This window comes from Vanellus vanellus (genome assembly GCF_965231255.1).
Source record: "Vanellus vanellus genome assembly, chromosome: 1".
Taxonomy (NCBI): Eukaryota; Metazoa; Chordata; class Aves; order Charadriiformes; family Charadriidae; genus Vanellus; species Vanellus vanellus.
In genome coordinates, this window is record NC_138905.1 from 56,650,033 (window position 1) to 56,673,106 (window position 23,074).

Genomic DNA, 23,074 nt, shown 5'->3' on the forward strand with positions numbered 1-23,074 from the left:
CTCCCCGGTACTTCCTTTATTTCTCAGGCTCTATTGCTCTTCCACTCCCGATGAAACAAAGCTACTCTAAAATTAATCAGCAAAACAAGTAGTACAAACAGTAGGAAATGGCAATGTTTTGCGATCAGAGGATATATAAGAGCATTAATAGAAAGTGACTGGTTTTAGTAGACGTAATAAAAAGAAATAACTTTATTAGATGATAAAAGATATGTCTCCTCTAAAGAATGCCTTTTTCCAATCCCCTATCAGTTATATGACCACTTCTCATACAAAAGTCCTCACAATATGACAGCCAATTAAGAGCTTGTTAAAGAACATTAGCAACATTTATGCCTGCTTATAATACAGCAGGCCTTGCATTTTTTCAGCATCTATCCTAAAAAAAAAGAAAACCACCAAAACAAAAAAAAACCAAACCAAAACACCACCTTTCAGACAAAAAATGTTGCCCAAAGCACCTAACTATATATACATATCTGTGTATAAATAATAAACTTGTGCGGTCAATCCAGAGAGTTTAAGACACAGATCCTTGAAGGATAGTAAAGTCTTCTGAAGACAATTTTAAAACAAGCAGAAAATTTGACCTAAACAAAAACTAGAAGTTGAAAAGTCTCCTCCTTGCTTATAATAGATTAACAATCACTGATGGATTTATTTTTTTAAAGTGGTCTTGATCTGCTCAATTTCCCACATATTCAGCCAAGTTTTATATATGAAGAGAAACACCTATGGAATCTGACAATAGAAGCATCACAATGCAAAGCAACATCCATAAAAAGCCCACACAGCACCAGAGATGTGTTGGCAATCACTTCAATAGATGGTATACCTACTTATTTATCAAAAGGAACACAGATCCAAACAGATTTTTGGAAAACAAACAAACAAACAAAAACAACAACAACAACAACAACAACAAAAAAACAACCCCACACAACTCCAAAACCAAAAAACAACACAAAAAAACCAAAACCCAAACTTTCCTAAGTCAGACATTGTGTAATTCTGCTGCCTAAGCTAACCTCTTCAAATGCATCCATATAAAAACAGTTACCAAGACAGACTTAAGCTGTTCTCGAACAGGTATCTCATAATATAGTAGTTTTGAATTAAAGCCAGGAAAGTATCTTGCTAAGACACTCACAGGAATTCCTAGCAGTTGGGGATCCACAGGCTGTCGAAATGGAAGAGACTCTGGATCCTGACGGTAAAGTGCCTCCAGTGTTGGCATAAGCGCCTGCCGCAACTCTTCTGGCTTGAAAACTTTTGAAAAAACAATCAACATTAGAAAGATAGCAGAAACAGCTGTAAGGAAGAAACCTGCTGGAAAATGTGAGGTCTGTGGAAAAAGAGTACAAACACTGGGTTTAAATTACATGGCTTGTTTAGCCTCTGCAATGCCAAGTTCTGAGGAAGATACTACAATGATCACCTGGACACAAGGAGATGGCAAAAATATTAAAGAGAATCTTGTTTTCATTACGGGAAGACACCGCTAAATTTAATAGAGCTGGTTTACATTCCAAATGCGGCTCCTCTCTGACGTCCCAAGAAAACTTTGCCTAGAAAATCTGTAACTGAGTGTTTCAAATCTCTATTGTACTGACAATTTTACTAAGGCTTAATATCTAATACTAAAGCCTTAAAGAACTTGCCCAAAGCCAATTACAAGCACGTGTGTTATTAGACATTTTTGTCCAAAAGCCACAAAGAACAATCCATTTAAGCCTACTGAGTACCAATGAAGAAAGCTTGGTCCTCCACCCCTCCCCCCCCGAAGACTTCTCTCAGGAGATGAAGTGAATTTCAGTCAAGACACTGTTTCTGCTTACTTTTTTTCTTAGACTGTCCAGCTGCTGGAGAAGACTGAGTAGCTGGAGTAGTAGGTCTTTCTTCCCCCTCTGGTACTTCAGTCTTCACTTCAGATTTCTTCTCTTCTTGTTCCATAGGGTCTGGTTTACATTCCTCCACAACTGGTTCTACTTTAACCTGGAAAGTAGTTTGGAGCCTGTAACTTAGGCTCCTGTGAAGCCACTCGTTCACATTTCTGTCCTTATCTGCCATCCTGCCCACCACTCTTCCCTAGGATTAAGGGTATCTAATTTTGTAGTCAAAACTTGCCTAAAACTTGAGCAGATGTGCTAGAATGCATCAACACTGCAGTAGTAGCAATGATGAGCTGCTAACCAGTTCTGAGCTACAAGCAAACTCAGAGGTTCTCCTCCAGCTCTTCAGGCAGGTCTGCCAGTCTCTCCTACACTGGGGCTGCCAGGACGATGCTGCTGGTCGCCACACTCCTAGCTGTCCTCAGTGCAAGTTGTCAGAGACCAGTAAAGCAGCCCATCATGTAGACGGAACCACAGCATCATTTTGGTTGGAAAAGACCTTTAAGATCATCGAGTCCAATCGTAAGCCTAACTCTGCCAAGTCCACCACTAAACCATGTCCCTAAGGGCCACGTCTACGTCTTTCAAATACCTTTAGGGATAGTGACTCAACCACGTCCCTGGGCAGCCTGTTCCAATGCTTGATAACCCTTTCAGTGAAGAAATTTTTCCTAATATCCAGTCTGAACCTCCCCTGGCGCAACTTGAGGCTGTTTCCTCTCATCCTATTATCCACTATTCTAACATTTAACAGCAGCCAATAGCATCTGAAGGACTTACCTGAGTGCCCTCTTACACTGACATTTACCAGAAAGCCTCACAGCTGCAACCACATTATCATGGTCCTTCCTGTGGCCACTGGCTTCTACCACCAGTTCACCAGAAAACAGAGACCCTTCTTTAGGAAGGAGCAGATTAAAAAAAGCAATCAAAATAGCAGCAGTAGGTAGCACCTACAGGTCTCATTGAACTCTGGAAGGAATGGCTTGCACAGACAGAAAGTATCTAGCAGTACTAGATAAAGATATCTTCCCCAACAACTGGCCGACAATCTCACCTCAGATTTCTCATCCATTTGCAGCTCTGTTTGTTCTGGTTCCCCTTCATCTGTTTTAATATCCATTTTCACTTCCTGCAAGGGTGGCTGCTGCGGCTCTGGAACAGTCTGCTGAGAGTTCACCTCTGTGCTGCTGGTGGATGGGGGGTTGGATACCTGCCCGTCAATGCTTACAGCTGGCTGTGAAAGCTGAGGGAACAAAACACATATTACAAACAGGCTTCAAATGAACTTACTTTTCTTTCTCTAAGCTACTTTTTACCTATACTACATTTTCACCAAGTTTAAATGCTCTCTAGTCCTTCTACTTGCTTCACTTGAAGAAAATACTGCTATACAACTCCCACTTACAGAAAAACATACAACAGCAACATGCATCGGAAGGCCTAGTATACAGAAAATTACACACTGTTTCCCTATTGTACACCACCATTATGCATATGTAGACGTAACCAAAGACTTCATCCATGTTTCACAGTGCATTTCAAAACATGCACTACAATTCTGAAAAATACTCCTTCTCTGGAAACACCATATGATCTATAGGCTTGTCTTGATGCAAAAGTGTTAATTCCCAAATGCAGTAAAACCTATTATGATATTAAACACGCTAGGAGCTACCTCCATTATCACAGACTCACACAAAAATAAAGACCAACTGAAAATTAAACCTTACACTTAAACATTCGCAGGGAAAGCACAATTAAACTATTTCCTTACAGGTGTTGTGGGGTGCTGAGGCTGCAGCGGTGCTGTTGGTGTGGGAACAGATGCAGTCGTGCTCTGTTGTGACAAGGGTTGCTGCTGTTGCTCTGCAGAAGGTGTAACTGGAACTTGAGGCTGGACTTGTGGAGGCAGCTGTGCCTGTGGAGGTGTTGGAGTCTGCCTTTGAGGGGGGTGCATAGTTTGTGACTGTGGTCCAGGTGGCATTGCCTGAGGAGTAGGTGTGGGGGCAGCCGTGGCACCTGCTGCTGCTTGCTGTTGCTGTGATCCCAAGCCTGGGGGCGTGTGGTGAGGTGTTGGGGTGCGGCTAGGTACTGGAGAAGGAGAATTTCGGTGCATGGGAGGCTGTGGAAGAGGTGGGCAGTGAATATGACTCCCTTGAGAACCTGGAGCCATAGCAGGAGAATTCACAGGACAGGAAGCGCTGGTCATTTGTGCCTGTGGGAAAACAAGTACACATTTGCAATGACTTGAAATAGAAAAACGAGAGAAATTACTGTCAAATGGCTGCTTTCCCACAGTTACTGGCATATTTTTAAAAATGTAGCAAACTATCTGTTTTGTTTTTAAACACTATTTCAAAAGTAGAAATGGTCTATTCAGTTTTTTTTTTGCTCCACACTAACATAAAGCTGTTTTATAATTTATTCAGCTCTAAAAGAGAAATTTCATTGAATGTCTTATACGTGTTGATATATTTAAAGAATGGTACACCTACATTCCCAGTTCGCAAAACATTTCTTTCTAAAACTCCATATTCGTACACCCTGAATAAAGCACAATGCACCACAGTAAAAAATTGCATTCAAATGCACTTAGTGTGCCCATGCCCCCACCCCCAAGACTAGAAACTGAATTTACCATCAGAAATAAGTACAGCTATAACTGTACCATTAAAAGATTACAAAAAAATTGTATTGGTCAAGGAAAAAAGCTGTCACTCCACAATAATCTTGCCTGCAAACTAGGAAGAAGCATCAACGAGAAGCAAACTGACGTTCCCTACTTCTTCCTGGCCTGAAAGGTTCTTGCTGAAAAGGGAGAGGGAAAGGACAGAAAGGAAACTGCTAGACTGTAAGTTCAGATCTTTAGTAGTGACAACCCTCCTATCCCCCAAAGCCAGCAACACACATTGGTCCTGGATAGACATGCCTTTTTATGACTTATTCGTCCATGATCTCTTAATTTCTCAGGCTCTGCTGCCTCGCTGTTAAACAAGAAATTCTTAACTACTGCATGCTGAGTAACAATTTCTTCTTTGCTGCATAAAACCAAACTTAAAAAAATTCCTCCATCACACTTAAACTTAAGCCTGAGAACAAGGCAACAATGTTTCACCCTTGCTATTCCCAGTGCTGCATCAGGAAAACGCAGAGTCTCAATAAATGAATTCAGTTGACTAAAGTTCCAAAAGCATCTTGAGAAAACAAGTTCTTCTCCATTACTACTAACTGAACAACGAAACCAGTATATGACAGACCCCACTGACATCACTTTCACAAATCAGAAACTTACTTGAGAAACTGGTGTCTGATTGCCAGGCTGAGTCATAGGCATGCTTGCTGCGTTCATCCCTGGGGAAGAAGCAGGGAACTGGGTCTGTTGTAAAAACTGATTCTGACCAGAAGGCTGGCCAACTCCTGGTTGCTGCATACGTGAAGGAAATCCCATCTGTTGGGAAAGAAAGGAACTCATGCCACACAGTCTGCATGCACCTCCATAACATGTTATAAAAAAACCACATTTATCTTGTTGCAGAAATTCATACTTGTAGCTTATCTGTAGGATATGATATGGAAAGCCTGCTTACAGCTCCTCTAAAAGAAGACAGAAATTATGATGTTTTCCCTTATAAGCTAAGGAAAAGGATATTGATTTCAGATTGGGACTGAGACTTCGATTTATTTTTGTTCTTTGTTTTAAGGATGCAACAGCACAAAACTTGATTTTTAGGCATTTTTTACCACCAAGATCTAAAGCTTTACCATAGGCTAGACAAATCTTTCAGTGGAGATGCAAAAGGAAGAACTACAGAACCAAGACAACGAAGAAATAATGCTTTATTTATTTATTTATTAAATATCTCGTTTATTTATTTATTTTAAGGACACCACAGCAAACAAGCAAACCTGCGAGCTCAACAGCCCGGAGGAAACACACACTGACCTGATTCATGGCCCCAGCCTGGCTTAGCTGTCCAGGGTGCTGAAGAGGAGGGGTTTGCCGGGGTCCCATCGGTGACAGCTGCATGTTCATCTGTCCAAACTGATTCATTCCTGTGCGTTTGTGCCAAAAGAGACTTATAAACAAAGGCCTGAATTCTCCTTCGGACACCATTCAACATTTGGAGAAGAAATGCTGTCATTTTCTTCCTAATTTTGTTTTCTAGCAACCAGTTTTCAAGCATGCAGTACTATAAAGGAAATATTTCCTTTGATCAACCAGTTACATGGAATAATTTTAAATATAAAGTGTCCAAGTGACCACACTCCTTCAGAATACACACTATGTTCCCCCCCCCGAAAGATTTGTTTCCCCTAACTGCTACCAAAGCTCTGAAGTTTGAGAACCACTGGAGTACATAATAAATAACTACGTGTCACATCCACTGCTGAAGATCAGCTTTCTATAGAAAGTTGTTACCTTAATTACATATTAGAAATTCACTTATTGAATCCCAAACTGTATCCTCACTTCCTCAAGTACTTTGCCATTGGCTACAATACTTCTTGACTACGTAACAAAGGTTTCGCCCCTTCCTTCTGAGCAATAATTCCCCACCATCTTCTCTCTGCCACCAATTTGTCCTCATCTAAGCTGGCTAGGCCTACCATGTTTAACTGACCTCACCATCCTATGTTCACATGATGAGAAGTTCCAAAAGCATCAAGTTCTTCATTTAACAAACAAAGCAGTTAGCGTGCAACTCTTAAGTTCACAAGATCACGAAATATTATTAGATATATAGTTTTTAATATGTATTTTATATATAGTTACGTATTATACAATATAGATAGCTATTTTCTTAATCAAATGGGTGAGACAAGGGCTATGACACTTCAGCAAGAGCTGTCCAATTCCAAGACTCCTTCAAAAATCACAGTAGCAAATTTTCTTCAAGTATTTACCTGGCTGTGCCTGCATGCGATTCATCATCTGGTTTGGCACATTGGCACGTATCAGGGTTGGGTCAGAAAGCGGACCATCTGGAAAAAAGACATTGGAATAAGATTACAGCATTTAGAAGACCACCAGGTTTTATCCACCAAACATTTTAGTGAGAATTACGCAATAAAATCAATGTATAAAAGAAAAAAGTGTACGACACAGTCCAGTAACTCTAAACACTCTTGAAGAGTCCTCGAAACGTGAAGAAACCCCCAAAACTTCCTTGAAAGTATAAGCGTGTCCCATTGACAGAAATATCCTCTGACTTAGAGTCAGCTTTCAGAAATTGAGGACTGATTTGAAGTATGTTATAGAGGTACAATGACAAACTCAGTAGCTCATGAACACTCCAGACTACAAGAACTTCTACAGAGTACTTTACACTGTTACTGCACCTCTAGATTTAAAACACTATGAAAACTATATGGTTCAACAGAGTGCGTAAATATATCTATATCTATCTATCTATCTCTCAAAGCTCTGAAGTTTGAGAACTACTAGAGTACATGATAAATAACCAAAAGTATCACATCTACTGCTGAAGATCAACTTTCTTCAGAAGTTACAAATAATAGAGCCCAGCATCAGCGTTTAAGAATCTTTCTTGGATCTTGGTAAAACATCTCAGTAAATCCTGTTCTGACTTCAAGCATAAGACAACCCAGAACTGGATTTACCAAGATACATTCAAATTTAAGCAGGAGAAAAAGACCTCAGGTGAAGACTCTTGTAGCATATGCCTGGAGCTACTGGATCTTTCTCTGTTCTTCATTGCAAGCTGGAAAGGACATTTGTCCAAAAAAAAAACCAACCCCAAACGTGGCACATAACAAGCATTATTTAAACTTTCAAAGCCATAAATCCCTAGGCACTCCAGTAATCATACTATCTCCTTAGAGACAACAGTAATAGTGATGATCATTTTAAACACCACACAAATAAATATTATGAAAATATATTTCTCTTATAGTAACTGAAGTTATATTTAAATCAATTAATACTAGAGTTGAATCTAATGAGACTGAAGTTCTACAACATAAAGGATGGAACTTAATCTCCTTTCCCTCCGCTCACGAAGTGTAAAGGTTTACAATATTTCAATTTGTTCAGAAGACTAAATGCTTTTTAGATAACTACGGTCATTAACACATAAGCAAAGCAAAGATTTTGCTAGTACTTCTGAACAAAGAGGAGAGAGTTCTGTTTAATTTTGAGCAAGCCAGGTACTGTGAAACAAGAAGGGCAAAATGATCACCAGCATAACAAAATGACAGTACAGGATTCCCCTGCACCAGGTAGTCAGTAACCCCCAACTGTTCTTACTTGCAGACATCCCTGGCTGGGGCTGTCCCATGTTGGGCCCTTGATTCATGGGAGCCTGTGGCATGCCTGGAGCATTTGGGATCATGTTTTGCTTCTGCAGCCTGGTTCTTCGTTTCTCCTCCAATTCCTTCTGAATCTTATAGATCTTCTCTGCTAGCAAGTGGTAGTACTCTGCCTGTTGGGGAAGAATACAAGTCAGGAAAGGAGATGACACACACAGGAAGTAAAGCCAACAGGTCCCAGTGATACAAGCTTGGGAAACAGCTTTCCACACACACATTTCGGCTTGGGTGGAAGTGGCTCTCCCTTCGTAGGGGCTGCCGGGCAGATAGGAAGGCAAAAAGGGACACTGTTGGCAACCATTATGCCAACACCGGACATTTCTCTTCTCATGTCCAACACGACTTTGGGAGAATCATAGGCAAGAGCTTCATGCTGCTTGCAGGGGACCCTGAGAAGTCTCAGGCACTGCACACCCCAACAGGCACCACCCCGACTCCCTGCACACCCAGGCAAAAGCCTGCAGCTGGCTGGTTCCTAGACCCCATCCAGCAGACCCTGAACAAATGCTTCCTCAGCCTGAGAGTCTCCTCTTCCTCCCCAGTCACTATGGAATCAAGGCAGAAAGAAACACATGACTGGATGACAGAGGATGGCATCTCACCCTGCTGTTTGCCGATTCATACATATCCCCTTCCACTTTCCGAGCATATGCCACCAGATTCTCCATACGCCGATCCTTCAGTGCTGCAGGGTCAGGAGTAGGAAATATGGCTTGGACTCTAGGGGGAGGGAAAAAAGCACGCAAGTGATTAGAATATCCCCACACAGGGACATCAGCACTAACCCCAGTGATCTGAATGCGAAGCAGCAAGCAAATCTTCCAACAGACTGTGGCACTGCTACTGCTCCCGGGAAACATTGCCCCCATGTAGATGCCTTGAGAACAGAGTGGGACACTTCTAATACAACAGTCCCAAATCAGCAGACGCAGCTCCATCTTTCAGGCTTCTGCCTTCCCTTCTCACAGGCCCTGACAAAACTCACTCCCTGGCCTGCTGGTGTTGGAAGCCGGGCTTCCTCCTGCTCCACACATGCACCTCAGAAGTAGCAACTCACCTAGCAGGAGATTGTTTTGGTATGAGCTACTCACAATTTATGAACAAGGTGGTTTCGGAGATCCTGAGTAATGTCTTCATGCCACTGCTTTCGAATTCCAGTATTGGATGGTTGAGCTGTTGGCATGGCTCCCAAACTGGCAACGTTGGTGCTTTCACTCATCATAGGGCTTCAAAAACAGAGCAAGAATTGAGGGCAAAAGTCTAGCCCAAGCTTAGTCATCTTACAGTCATAGCCTCTTTTAGAATAATGTTAGGACAAAGTGCTAGTTCAGCCATTCCCTAATCAATGCACAAACTCTGCAGAAATAGCTGTACAGACACCAAAACAACGCCGTGAAAGAGTACATGCTGTCCTACCCAAGGATTTGGAAAACTGCAACAAAAGCTACAAAATCCAAAGGGAGAGATAGCCATCAATGGCATTTACCCCACTGTTTATGCAGGAAGTGCCATGAGATCAAAACAAAATCACTGGGATACAATGAATAATTCAACTTACTTCTGAGAATTCATGGTTGAATGTAACATTGAGTCAGGCAGCAGATTAGAGGTTTGAACCCCTACTCCTCCATTCACTCCCATTGGATTCGCACCTAGAAAATAGAAGAATAAGTATTCTTAAATGTACAGCCCACTTACTGTGCAAAAATCAGTGATTGCTCAGCAATAGCAAGGGTCTAGACTTTCAAATACTTTGACTTTTGTGAAGGCAGTTTAATTACCCATTGCTCTCTTTACCCTCTTCCTTCTACAAACTTAGAAAAAGTCTGTGGCACAGCACTGGTGACCTCCGTGTGAAGCATCACACCACATTACTCCTCTGCACATCTTCCTGAACTTATCAGCAAACAAAATATTTCAATTTGCTGCAAATGCTATGTATTAGAGTTCTTTTCTGTGCCTCCCTAACTAAAGATTCAGCATTAGCAACTACTTCTATTTTTTTTTTTTTAACTTAGAAGCAGTTGTTTGGTTTTGTTTTGTGTTTTTTTTTGGTTTTTTTTTTTTTGTTTGTTTGTTTTTTTTGTTTTGTTTTGTTTTTTGTTTTTTCATTCCGGAACTTAAAACATCAGCTACCACCTACAACTGACAAGGTCCCCTCTCACCCACTCCATACTTAAGGATCCTACAACTAACTCCAATGTTTGTACAAAGAAGGAAAATCTGACAATCCTTTGCAGGAAAAGCTTCTAGTAATTTGTTACATACCAAAATCTGCTTTTCTGAATTACAGGTTTTCTCAATCACCATAAAAAATTGCTTATTTTCTTCACACACTACAGTTAAGCCTCAAATAGTGAAGAAAAATGCAGCTTATTTGTCTGGGGCTTCCAAACAGATCACTTTGTGAAGTTGAGAGTAGCATGAAAGCCATTACCAAGCTTCACGTGTATTTAGGACATCTGAATCCTACAGAATCGGTATTTCAAGCAAAATCAGACGCTGCATACAAGAGAAATCCACTGAAATTAAGTATATCAAGCCTAATACATACCTCTAATATAACAACCAAGTGTTTAACAGTCTTTTCATAAAGCTGCCTCCAGCCTTCCTTCCCTTAGTCACTTTCTTCTCCTTCCCAAATTCCTTTTGCCATCTGAGAGCAAACTGGTGTAAAAGACAACTCTCAATCTTTGGGCTAACTCTCCCTTTTCAACTGCCAAAACCAACCGTTTGTTTGATCGACGTAGGACTGCATCACTTAACACCACAGTCCTCACCAAATCCTGCTGTTTCTCCTGAATTAGTCCTGCTGTCATGTAGGCCATTACCTCATGATTCCTATCTCACTTGTAACTCCCTCCTTAGCCACCCACTACTAGTAACGAAGTAACAGTCAAAAGCCTACACTCTCCACGTTTGTCCTTTCTACATTAAGCTTCAGTTCTTTACTCTCCAAGAGCTTTTCAACTCCATTTCATTGGACTTTCTTATCAGTGCTACAAGGAGTACCCAATAAGAACACACAGGCCATAACTCTGTGTCTATAAATTAAAAACAAAACAAAACAACTGAGAACCATTTTGCTTCAGAAAAATGGATTACATTCCTTTCAACCTTTTAAGGCACTCACTGTAACATTCTGTATCTTCTAGAAATTCCTGTGATGTAATCTCAAACGACCAAAATTAGATTTAATGGTTAAAGGCTACTTCATTTGACACCAGTGACAGCCAGGTTAGAATTCATTGCACTTCAAATTAAAATTCTTATATAGTCTTTTATGATTTTGCAATAAGCCACCCAGACAACTTACAGTTACATGATTCCACATGACAGGATTCAGGGAGAAAGTCTTATTTACTACTGTTCATTTTTAAAACAAACATTATGTATCTGAGACAATTGTAAAATGCTGCAGTCTGAATGACACGGAAGAACACTTGAATCCAGGTATTCCAATGCGTGCATTTCCAATTAAAAACTCCTAAAAAGCCCCAAACTTGCATTACATTAGAATTATAAAGCTACAAGACAACATTAAATACAATGGTGTGGAAAACTGGTTCTCAAAACCCCCACAAAATAGTAATTTTTCAATGGAAATACTTTTCCCAAATAACTTGTTTTCGAAAGGAAGGCATCTGGGCCCTTTAATGTTCCTGTTCCACTGTGTAGCATGATATCTCAAGTCTAAAATACTGCAAAGCTGTACCTTTTGCAAATTAACTAGTAAGCTAGGGTTAAGAAGGTCTGCATTAGATATAGCATGGGAAAGTTGCCTGTAGTTGGTATTTTAACGCTAGCAGATAAACTTACTCATAGGATTCATAGGGCGCAGACCCTGGGGTGACTGTCCCTGTTGCTGATTCTTCACTTGAGCCTGGGGCTGCGTCTGCATCTGGTTCCCTTGATAGGTCAGTCCAAGGGCTGCGTAGGCTCTCTCGATGGAGCTGGGGTCTATCTGACTGGTAGTGTTTATGCTGGGTGTTGTCTGCTGCCCCACGCCCACGGAGCCAGTATTTGCAAGTCCTACTGCAGCTCCGCCCAGCAGCGCTGGAAGAGACATAGCAAGTTAACAGGGAGAGCAGGAGGTAGTCAGAGGTCCACAAAAACAGGGTAAGAACAAAGAGTTCACTGGCTGTTCACAACTAAAGCATCTCCTTCTAGGAACACACAGAGAAGAGGCCAGGTCTGGAAAATCTGTCACAAAACAGGGAGACAAGTTTTGACCCAATCAGCCATTCCAACAACACGCTGTTTTCCCTTTGAGCTGCTGAGAGGAAATCCCACTCTTAAGTATTCAGAACACATCTGTTTGCTTCAAACTCAAAACAGAGGTACGCCATGTCACAGAGGCTGAACGCAGAAGAGTACATACAGCTTTTTTTTTTTTTTAATTTTCTTAAAACAATAAATATTTCAGCTCACATCATTCATGAAAGAAGCCCAAAGTAACATTAAGAAAGGAGAAAAGTCTTACCGCAGGTTTTGGCAGGGAGGCCAAGGGGACACAGAGAGAAAGGGGAAGAGACATTTGATGTAAGCAAAGGATGAAGACAGAACCAAGTATCATCAGGGCTGAAATGACACAACCCTGTGTGTGCACACATCTGTCTCCAGAACCTGGCCAGCTGGAAGAGGTGGTAGTGAAAAGCAAATCATCTGGTTGAAAGAAGATGACTTAGCAAGAGAGTGGTGAGGGTGACAAGAAAATCCAATAAAGTTCGAAAGCCTCCATAAACACTAGCTAACAGAAACGGAAAAATACTCTGCAACTGCAAAGCAAGAGGAAAATCCTATTACATGTTCCCAGGTTCAAGAGCATCACCACTACAACCTGGGTGCAAGAAAGTTGAACTCCCGACATGCATTTTATGGTTTATCCAATACTCAGAACTCCCCAGCAGACTTACATTGTTGATTTCTTTTGTCCCCAGCATTTTTGAGAGGCAAACATACAGGACAGTCATGTCTCGTACAATTCTTCCAGTGAGAGATGATTTGTCGGGAAGACGCACAGTGTGCCACTGAGAAAGTAAGGGGAACAAAAAACCTTTACAAACTACAGCCAGTATATCTCTGCATGGTCAACACAAACTGGGTAGGGACCAACTACTTCTCTCAGGGCACGCATCTGTATCAACACGGGTTAGTAAAGTATTACTTGAAATAGTTCAGCACACTAACTAGCCCTGAAAATATAGCTAGATATCTTCAAGTACTATGACCTCAGCTAAAGCGTACTTGAAAGATTTGTTATACACCCGAGCCTATGTCTCCCTGGCTCAGAGGAGAACACCATATATATCAGCAGGCAGACTGTACCAAGCAATTGAGATGCCAGCAATTGGCACGCCCCAGACGAGCTTAAGCTACCAAAAAGGTAGCACACATTCTCCTTGGCTACTAGATAGACTAAGAGTCCACTAGTGCCAGAAGAAGCTTAATTCCTGGCTAGCTATTGCTTGAGATTTGTCTCTTCCGTTTAAGGGAGACAGGTAGACTTCTACTTGCAGATTCCTACTTTGTGTCTACCCTTACGAGAAGGCAGCATCCAAAAGATCCTACAGTGAGTCACAAAAGTTAATCAAAAGATCTTCAGTCATCTCTTCGTGCTGTCTTGCCCCCTCTAACTTGCCTAAATTTTAAACGCTCAGAAGAGGTTTATGATTCCCCTTCTTAAAGGGACAGCCAGGTTAAAAAAAAATTCTACTTCCCAAGCCACCCATTAGTTCTCCATCTCTTTCCAGAGCCCCTCTTGTCCTGCAAATGCTGACAGCATCTATACAACCACACCTCCACTTACCTTGGCAAGATTTGCCAGCTTGACAATGTGTCATGTGGTTCAGGACATTCTTCATGGTTCGGCAGTGAGGGAGGTTGCACTGTCGCACCTCTCCATTGGCTTGCTCTCGCCGCTGACACTTGTGAGCGTGTAAGAGGAGAACTAGTTGCTGCTGAATGAGCTTGCGTTTTTCCGGATCTGCTGTTGGTGCTCCAGACCCCATTCCTTGAGAAGCTGCTGGCCCCATCCCAGCTTGTTGAACCTGGGGAGCCTGCTGCTGGCCCTAGAGAAGAAGGTGGAAAGGAAATTTCCAGAAAGAAATCTATTTTTGAGAATTTACACTTAGCAAGTAAACAGCAACAACAACAAAACAATCAGAGAAACAACTACTACATTTTGTAATTAAGGGAACATCCCACCTGTCTGTAGTTCCGGATGACCCATAATATAACCTTAGCAACAGTGCTGGCAATAATTCTCTTGCCAAGCATAATTTCTTTCCCATATCACTCTCCTATTCCTAGTTCTTGCCTTATCAAAAACCAGCAGAACTTAACTTCGCACATGCTCACAGGTTAATTTGTGGTGCTAGACCAACCAGAAAATATTAATAGCACTTTGACCTCAAATCTCCTACTCATTTTGGAGGCTAGAAAGTTGCATCCACAATTCTTGCATTAATGAAAGAAAGCACCTTTTAGAGTGAATAGTCTTCCCTCTATTTCAGTATAAGGTACCTCAATTTAACTGTTCCTAGAAATGGAGGCTGAAGGGGAAGTTATGAAAACCTTTTTCCATCAGGAAACAGGCATTTCAAAAAAGCATCTCCTAGTCTCTGCCAGAGATAAAGCACAACTTCAGGATAATATACACCACAGAACTCAATGTCAAGTACAGCAACATCTAGTACTGCTTCTGTACTTGTTTATTTTTTCACACTTTGTATTTTTTCCAGGTGACATCTGAGGAATACTCAGCAAAGGAGAGGTGCTCAGGGACTCTATGTTCCCTCTATGACTTCAGTTCAACACCCTTCAGTTTCTAACAGTCGCTTCACAAAGGGTTTTAGAGGATATTTCTGGCGATCTTCAGATTTTTAGAGCTCAGCTACCTGCATTCCTAAACTCCAGTTCTCCTGTAGCTCTTCAATACTAGTATTAACCTTTTGTTTTACAAGGAGACTTCACCAGTTAGTTCCCTTAGGGTTTGTATATGCTCCAGTATGACCATAACTGCCTTGTTTGCAGCCTGTCATTCTAAACATCAATTGAGATGGCAGCAACTTTTCATTCCTAGGTTCAGCTGGGTAGCAATTCAACTTCAAAAGAGTTATATACTCTGCACTGTACACAAGCTTGACAGCTGGGGTTCTGAACAGCAAGTTTTGGCTGCATCTTTATTGGTTCATACAACCAACTGGTTGCACTAGACTTCGTGTTTCACGCTCAACTTAAAAACATTAAATAAAACTCTAGGGATTGAACTCTTAAATTCAAAGGCACAAAAGTTACCCGGAAATGGTTTTTCAGCAAGAGTTACTAAGATCAAGAGACTGACAACCTCCAAGGAGATGGAGGGGGAAGAAAAAAAAAAAAAAATTGAAGTAGGGAGAAACACAAACTATATTCAGAAGTGTGAATTTGTTTCCCAAATTAAAAAATATATGTAGGGGGGGGAGGTAAGGCAGGACACGTATGTCATACCCCTAACCAATTTAAGCTTCTGCAATGAGGGAAACACATTCCACCACCTGTGTTAAACTCAAGCTAGGGAACCTAATGTTAAGGCCTATCATTTATAAGCTTGGGCCATTCACTTTTTGGCCATCCACTTTTTTTTTCCAACTCTCACTTCCCCTTAAGTCCTGCTGCGATAACAGTGTGGGGAGGAGGGCATAAGCAGGAACAACAGGGCTACTGCAGCAATAATTGCCAGAGAACCTCCAGCATCAGGGATGTTGTACATGCTCACGTAATTCAGAACAGGAATAAGCACATGACTGGGGCTTCTAGCCCCAATCCTAGGTAATACCTGTTTGAGAAGAGATACGTCTCTCTCCCAAAAACATCAGTGAGTTCAAGCAAGAAAACAATCCTCAAGATGAACCTACACTGCGGAGAAGGGGCCCAGTGGACTGACCCAAGAGAAGGGATGGGTGAGGAGAGCAGAGGTGTCCAAACAAGTGGCACAGTTCCCTGCAGTTTAGGAGGACATTTCTTTTTCTCTGCTAATAGGGTTTGAAGGGCAAAGAGTGGAGGTACAGCTTATCAACAGAGAAAGTACAACTCCACCCTCTCCTTCATATCAGCCCTTTTAGGAGTTGAGGTAAGCGCATTATGTGTGGATTCAGAGCATGCATTCACAGTGGATTTGACAGCCACAAAAACTTAAAACGTGGCAACGCCAGAGCATATTGCTCAACTTTGGTCTGCTACATTTGCCAGAGACACCTTTCTTTCTACTTACCATGTTAGGCATTCCTGCCCCAGGAACTGGCTTCTTGTCCATTGGAAACTGTGGTAAGCTATTCTGCAGTCCAGCTTTATTTTGCATCTGAGGCCCAAGTCCACTGGCTCCGATCTGCTGCCCGGTATTCTGACTATATGGCTGGCCATAAGGGCTAGGATTGCTCATCATTCCCATCTAGAAATTAAAATAGTATGACGTTCAAGTAAGTTTAAGTTCACAATGTAAAAGGCAAATGAACACTTCAGAGAAGCAAGAGTGATCACAGCCATGAACCAGCTGCAATGTAATACTGATCCACATGCTTCTCCTCCTCCTTTACGTGCAGGTATTTATCCATCACACAACATTAACTCCTCAACCAGACGGTTCCTATAAACAGAGTGAGGCAAACTTCCCAGCCTTTGAGGTCAGTCTGGCCTGATTATTTCTTTATAAAAGATTTTGTTCAACAGATTTCTCATTTCAGCTTTCCTAATCACAAATTTGTACCACGGACTATGTAACTCACAAGTCTGGAAGAATTTTTCTGCTCCCTGCATCTGTGCAGACTCTAAATGGAGACAAATACCACCTTCATTCATATCAGCAGGGTTTACCCCAAAAGCCTCCCACCCAACTGTCAGCACTCCCACAGCTCCTCTCCAGACAGCCGTAAGGATGCATGTCTGCATTTTCAGTACACAACCATTTTCAATTTAAGAATACACCATAGGCATAGGTAACACCACGCACAGTCACACTGGCACAGTAAATGGTTTGCAGGGAGCAGTACTAGAGGTCAAAGGAGAAGGTAGGAAGGAACTCTGCAAACAAAACAAAGCTAGCAAACCATTCATCCACTGGGGAACCAGATTTGTATTTCACACCAGCTATATGCTCTTTTCTGCAATATGCAGCACCTACTTGCATATTCAACAGTTTTAGCATACCAAAACACACCATTTGTTGCCTTAGAATGCCCCAGAATCTAAAGAACAGTCAGGATTAATCTTGCTAATAAAATTGTTTGTCCTCTGATATTTTTTCTTCCCTATTCCTTGCATTCCAATCTATTTCTTCATGGAAAATTTGGCCTTCTAAGAACAAAACAACTAGCCATAGAGGACCAGGAAAACTGAAGATCTTTGTTAAGATTACCAAGCTCTCACCATTACTCAGGCAGGATCCTAGAGGAGCCATAACTCATAATAATAAAGGCATGAAAATACTTTGAAGAGCTGTATTATTTCAACTCACATTAGCATTTGACTAGACAATGGTCGGTCTCCTTGATGCTTTTTGATTCAAGTCTGGGCATTTTCGTGCATCCAAAAAAGCACACACGACCTCCTATGGTAGGTTTGTTTCCAATCACACTCACATTTATTCTCAAAGTATCCTCCCCTAGTAGAAATACCTTTTTTTCCTGCTCCTTACCAAGCTTCTCCAACCTGTACAGAGAAGTAACCTACATGGCCAGAGATCACCTGTGATTAGTCAAACACTTTCCTTTTTCAGGTTGTAACATCTGCAAATCCATTATAATGGCCTTCAGTTTGCATTTACAAAATAGAACAGGATCAAAACCAAGCTACACAAAAAGGAGCACAAAACTCACTAAAGAACCTGCCACTTTAAACATCTGATACATACAAGTGAATTCCCTTGAAGGCAGCCCCCCCCCCCCGCTGCCGTCCACACACAAGCAATAACCATAATCACACAGCAGTAATTCATTAGAGATCAATGAAAAGAATCTCTACACATGGCAGATAAACAAACTATGCAATGATCAGGCAGAACTAAAAAAGCTTCCTTTCCTCTGTCTCTTTTGGCACCACCCCTACGGCATCTTGACTGCAATGAATACACATATGGTGACCGATGAGGCAGCTGCTGCCAAAAATGTAACAGGTTAAGGCTCAAACCCTCTCTGCCTCTCCCTCAGAAGACTAATAAGATCTTACGTGCAAGTTGAGCAGAAGGGAAAGGGAGAAGAAAAATGTAAGTAGTCAGCAAACACACTTTCAGGAATCTTCCCCACTGTCCTTGCTGCCTCAAACTGACCAACAAGTTCAAGACTTAGTAAAGGACTGAAGAAAACAAGATACGTTTTCCTGTAAGATAGCCTGATCCCCTTGGCTCCAGAAAGGGTTTTGAAAGCAGGTACATCCCCAAACCCAGAAATCTTTAAGCAAAGTTTTCAAGTACATTAACAACCATAGCTCCCAAAGTTAGCTGACACCTACGTGTACAATAAAGCACAGGCTGTGTCAGCCATCACTAACACTGCCCCCATATGACTTCCACAACTCATGCTGCTATCAGCCTTAAAAACCTAACCAAACAATTCAGAAATGTAGACTGAAGGCACATTTCCACACTCTAGTGTCACAGGGAGAAATCAAGATGTCCAACTCGGACAACTGGGGACTTCACACACTGATACCAAATTATTCGGAACCCCTGTGGCCTGATGAACCAGCTCTGTCCTGACTGCAGGGGTAGAAACCCAAACCTAGACTTAAAAAAGCACCTTTGCTGTATCACCCAAAATGGAAGCTTTCTGATGAAACTCAGGGATGAGGTTTGACCACGCCAGTCAACCTCTGTATGCACAATACAGCTAGAAACTTTGCGTGAAGCATCTGGCTTTTTCCAATGTACTAATCAAGTTGTCCCAGCACAAAAGATCTCTAATGTTTTCTCATGCATGAGCCATTGGCACTGTTTAGGGTGCAAAACCAGCCCCATCAAACAAAGCTGTCTCCATGGCAAGGCTCCACTCTCCCTAGGGCTGAGAACCATCATCCACCCCACCAAGGGGATTTCCTCCACCCTGTTGTACCCAGGGACCTGGCAGCAGAAGACTACATGCCCAGCTCAGCCCAGCTACTCCTGACAGGGGTAATCCTCAGTTCCGTGTCTCAGCCTATAGGAGAGGCAAAGACCAGAGAAGCACGGGCCAGGTTGGAGGGCACGCATGCCAAACTGACTCCGAAAGCCACACACTCAAGCAACACCTAAGAAGGATGCTAAAAAATGCCTCAAGGCCTCCTGGAACAAATCAGCAACTATCACTTGGTCCAGGTGAGACAGACACCTGCTCAGATCCATGGCTGCTCCTCACAGCAGTGCCCCATGATCCTGCTGTCACAAACCCACTAACCTGACACCAACAACCTCATGCAACTCTAGACTGAGTCAACAGAAAGGTCATTTGGGAGATTCTTCACCCAGCACAAGGTGGCCTTGTTACCCTGGCACAAGAAGCAGGAGCATGCTAATGTCATTTGTGGTGACATGTTGAGAAACACGAATAAAAGAAAACATCAAACAGGAAGAAAATGATGACCTCATAGCTACAGAAGGAAGATAAAAGTAATCCTGTAGAATTTTATCAGTATGAAACAACCAGAAAGACTGACATATAGTTCATCATTATACTGATGATCTATTGGGAGTGAAGGGTAGATAAAAAATTGAGTGCAGAAGAACCAGCCAAAGAAAGGTAGTGTTAGTACTGCTGCACGAGGCAAGTACAAAGCTTCATCTGCAGTATCACACAAACACATACATGGCTGAATCATAGCTACAAGTCAGAGAGCATAACCTCGACTCAGTCCTTCCTGGCCACCACCTCCCTCCGCTGCTCTTCCTATTTCTCTTCTTATCCATCCCACCTGTTGTTTTTCTTCCTCTCCTCACAGCCTGAACTTACTTTCATCATATATGCAAGGACTTGCACATAAGGAAGAGCAGACAGAAATCTGCAGAGGAGGAGGAAACAAGGAAAACGGCAAAAGATGATGATACATGGCTAACAGACAGCAAAGGTAATCTCAAATGGTTATACCTTCTACGTACACAGTGGAAGACAACTTGACCTTCCTGCCTCCAACAGAAGCAGAGGCTGTCATTACCAAAATGTTGGAAGACAGACACCTCTCACCGTGTAAACAGCATGTACGACAAGAGTTCAAGCAACATCCCAGTTCACAAGCACAAGCAGCATCAGATAGGGCTGTTCAGAAGCTCCCTCCATCTGAGAAGAGCAACTACGAAAGTGGAGGAAATTCCACAAAATTTTGTTCTAATGCCATGAAACACATGCATCGTCAGTTTGGAAGAAGGTCAAGTAACTAACTCTGTTTCTAGTTTTATGGTTGATACCACAGAGTACAAACTGAGCATGAATACCTGTTACAGCTATGCACACAGCCATTACAATATTCTACTGTTTCTCTATAAAAACAACTGCTTCACTGACACTCTAGTATTTGAAAGACAACTAGATATCAGCAATAGCATTGAACAATGACCAGTTTTAAGATTTGCAAAGATAAAAGTAATCATGGAGAAATAAAGAAATAAAGTTTTAATAACATTCTTCCAGATAATCCAAAATTTGCAGTATCAACTATGTACCTCTATCAGTATGTATCTCTAACTGAAGTGCATGTACTAGTTTAAGACCATAGTAATGGTTTTGAGTATCTATCCATACCCACATGTCCACAAGTGAAAGTCAATTAACTTCCCTAAAACCGGAAAGTTAGTTTTATTAAATTCCAGCTGGCTCTTTAAAAAGAACTTGATGAATTTTCTAGTGCCGTTCTACTGACTGGTAGAGCATTACCGGATCCAGACATAACTAACTTAAAATTTTGCCAGTGGTACCTACTGCATTCTTTCCAAGGACTACTATCAATCATGATTCTTTGCACTTGACTGCATTATCTTTTAAGATACCTACTGCAAGACACTAGCATTATTTCACTGCCATCTGGGCAAGACAATCCCCTATCCACCCCAGACACTTTGACTCAAGACATATCTTTACTGCTCCATTTCTCCCTCAAACACACACATTCCTCCCTTACACTAGGATGAAGTAAGAAATTATTTATTTTTTCACCTTGATTCAGCAAAGAAGAGAAAGAAAAGGACCAGAACACGCAACTATACTTTTAATGAATCTCATAGTACACTTGGTACTGGAGTCTAAACACTATGGATACATTTACCTGTTGAATCAAACAGCTATTGCAAATAATAAGGCAATCAAGAACACTGACTTTCTACCTAAAACGTGACACTGAACATGCTAGCACTAAGGGACATAAGGTGCTTTTATTTTCTTTATCTAATTTTACGATTTGTGGGTGACATAATCTTCAATCTCTCTGCAACTTTGAACACAACTTTATTATTCTGACATTTCTTGTTTTACTTGAAGTTATAGATATTCCTAAGAACTGTGTTTGTCTTTGTAAAATATTGCCATCAATTCTTAACAGAGGTTAAACTGATGTACCCATTATAACAGGAGAGACCCCTGTATATACTCAAACAGTAAGCCAAATGACAAGGAATTACTACTGGAACTCTAAACATTACAAGTAATTTCACACACGAGTGAAATACTCAGTGGAGGTAGTAGTAATGCCATTACTAATCTGAACTGCCTTCACGTCCATTTCATTACTTGAGTAACAGAACATTTCTTGAATCAGTGGGAGATGAAATCAAAACAACCTGAAGGTCACGTGAACTTAGTCACTTTGTGATAGAGCATCGCTATCACAGAAACGCACACACCAACGTATATGCAAAATACCCTCCTCCCCTAATAAGAGGCCAGACAGTAAGACCATAACTGGGTACTCTCGACAGAACCCAGTGGAACAACAAACTGAAGGTTTTAACTAGATGTAATTCCAAACAAAGAATGGTTCAAAACTGGAGACATGAATTTGTTCTTAACTTATCATAGAGCTTGAATTTGCTGTTTACTTTTTAATTAATCAAAACTGTAAAACTACTAGTGAAACAAAAGGCCAAAAAATGCTTAAACACTGAAAGAATCAAAGCATTACAAATATTTTCCAAAACTCTATTTTAAGAGTAATAGGCACGTCTGTTGTGCTCCTAACTTGCACACAACTAAGCACATAGAAAACAAAAAGCTATTCAAGAAAGCAAAACTTCCCCTCCAAACTTCCAACAGTTCCTTTCAGGCTAGACTTTCACAGCCATTTTTAAGCTGGTACTGTCACCAAAGCAGGGTCCACACCCTTCTCTGACTGGCACTATCAATCCCTTTAGTATGTCCCCTCCCTAATATCAGCACTAGCTTTCCAACTGATGAGTATAAAAAACAATTCAAATTAAAACTTTTTAAAATGATCATAAGTTTCAAGCCTGGATTAGTTCCTCAACACAGCCTGTCATGCAACTGGCACAGAGATGGCATGCAGAGTTGCTTCTTTATATGTCAGTGTCTGCTTACCATCCCACATAAAACTACAGCATTAGACCACAGGATGTAAGCATCAAATTATGACAGCACACATTTATGTATATCAGGTGACCCCAAATCAATAATTTACATTGACATCTGGGATTTCGAACCCTAAAAAGCAACACACACAACTAGAAAAGTTGGGAAGTATACGGCTAATGTGTAAAGCAAGTGTTCCACTCTGTTGTTAGCCAATGTTTTGGGAGGAGAGGAAGAAAACGCTTCAGTAATTCCACAGGACAACAGAACAAAGCAGAAATGTAACTAATTTTGCTTTCCAAATTGACTAGACATTTGGAGCTCATCTTT

General features: G+C 41.4%; 1 protein-coding gene across 1 annotated transcript in view; it reads right to left on the reverse strand.

The window, feature by feature from the left end:
* The window catches only part of EP300 (EP300 lysine acetyltransferase), a 63,586-nt gene that overhangs the window by 22,517 nt on the left and 17,995 nt on the right, over positions 1–23,074 (reverse strand). The window contains exons 3-17 of the mRNA XM_082498817.1: positions 16,480–16,656; positions 14,035–14,296; positions 13,142–13,255; positions 12,045–12,281; positions 9,784–9,877; positions 9,317–9,451; positions 8,828–8,945; positions 8,164–8,338; positions 6,801–6,878; positions 5,833–5,948; positions 5,188–5,343; positions 3,670–4,110; positions 2,950–3,138; positions 1,839–1,995; positions 1,151–1,269 (exon numbers count right to left, since the gene is read on the reverse strand). Of these exons, the coding sequence (XP_082354943.1) occupies positions 1,151–1,269; positions 1,839–1,995; positions 2,950–3,138; positions 3,670–4,110; positions 5,188–5,343; positions 5,833–5,948; positions 6,801–6,878; positions 8,164–8,338; positions 8,828–8,945; positions 9,317–9,451; positions 9,784–9,877; positions 12,045–12,281; positions 13,142–13,255; positions 14,035–14,296; positions 16,480–16,656 (2,568 nt within the window). The remainder of the gene's footprint in view (positions 1–1,150; positions 1,270–1,838; positions 1,996–2,949; positions 3,139–3,669; positions 4,111–5,187; positions 5,344–5,832; positions 5,949–6,800; positions 6,879–8,163; positions 8,339–8,827; positions 8,946–9,316; positions 9,452–9,783; positions 9,878–12,044; positions 12,282–13,141; positions 13,256–14,034; positions 14,297–16,479; positions 16,657–23,074) is intronic.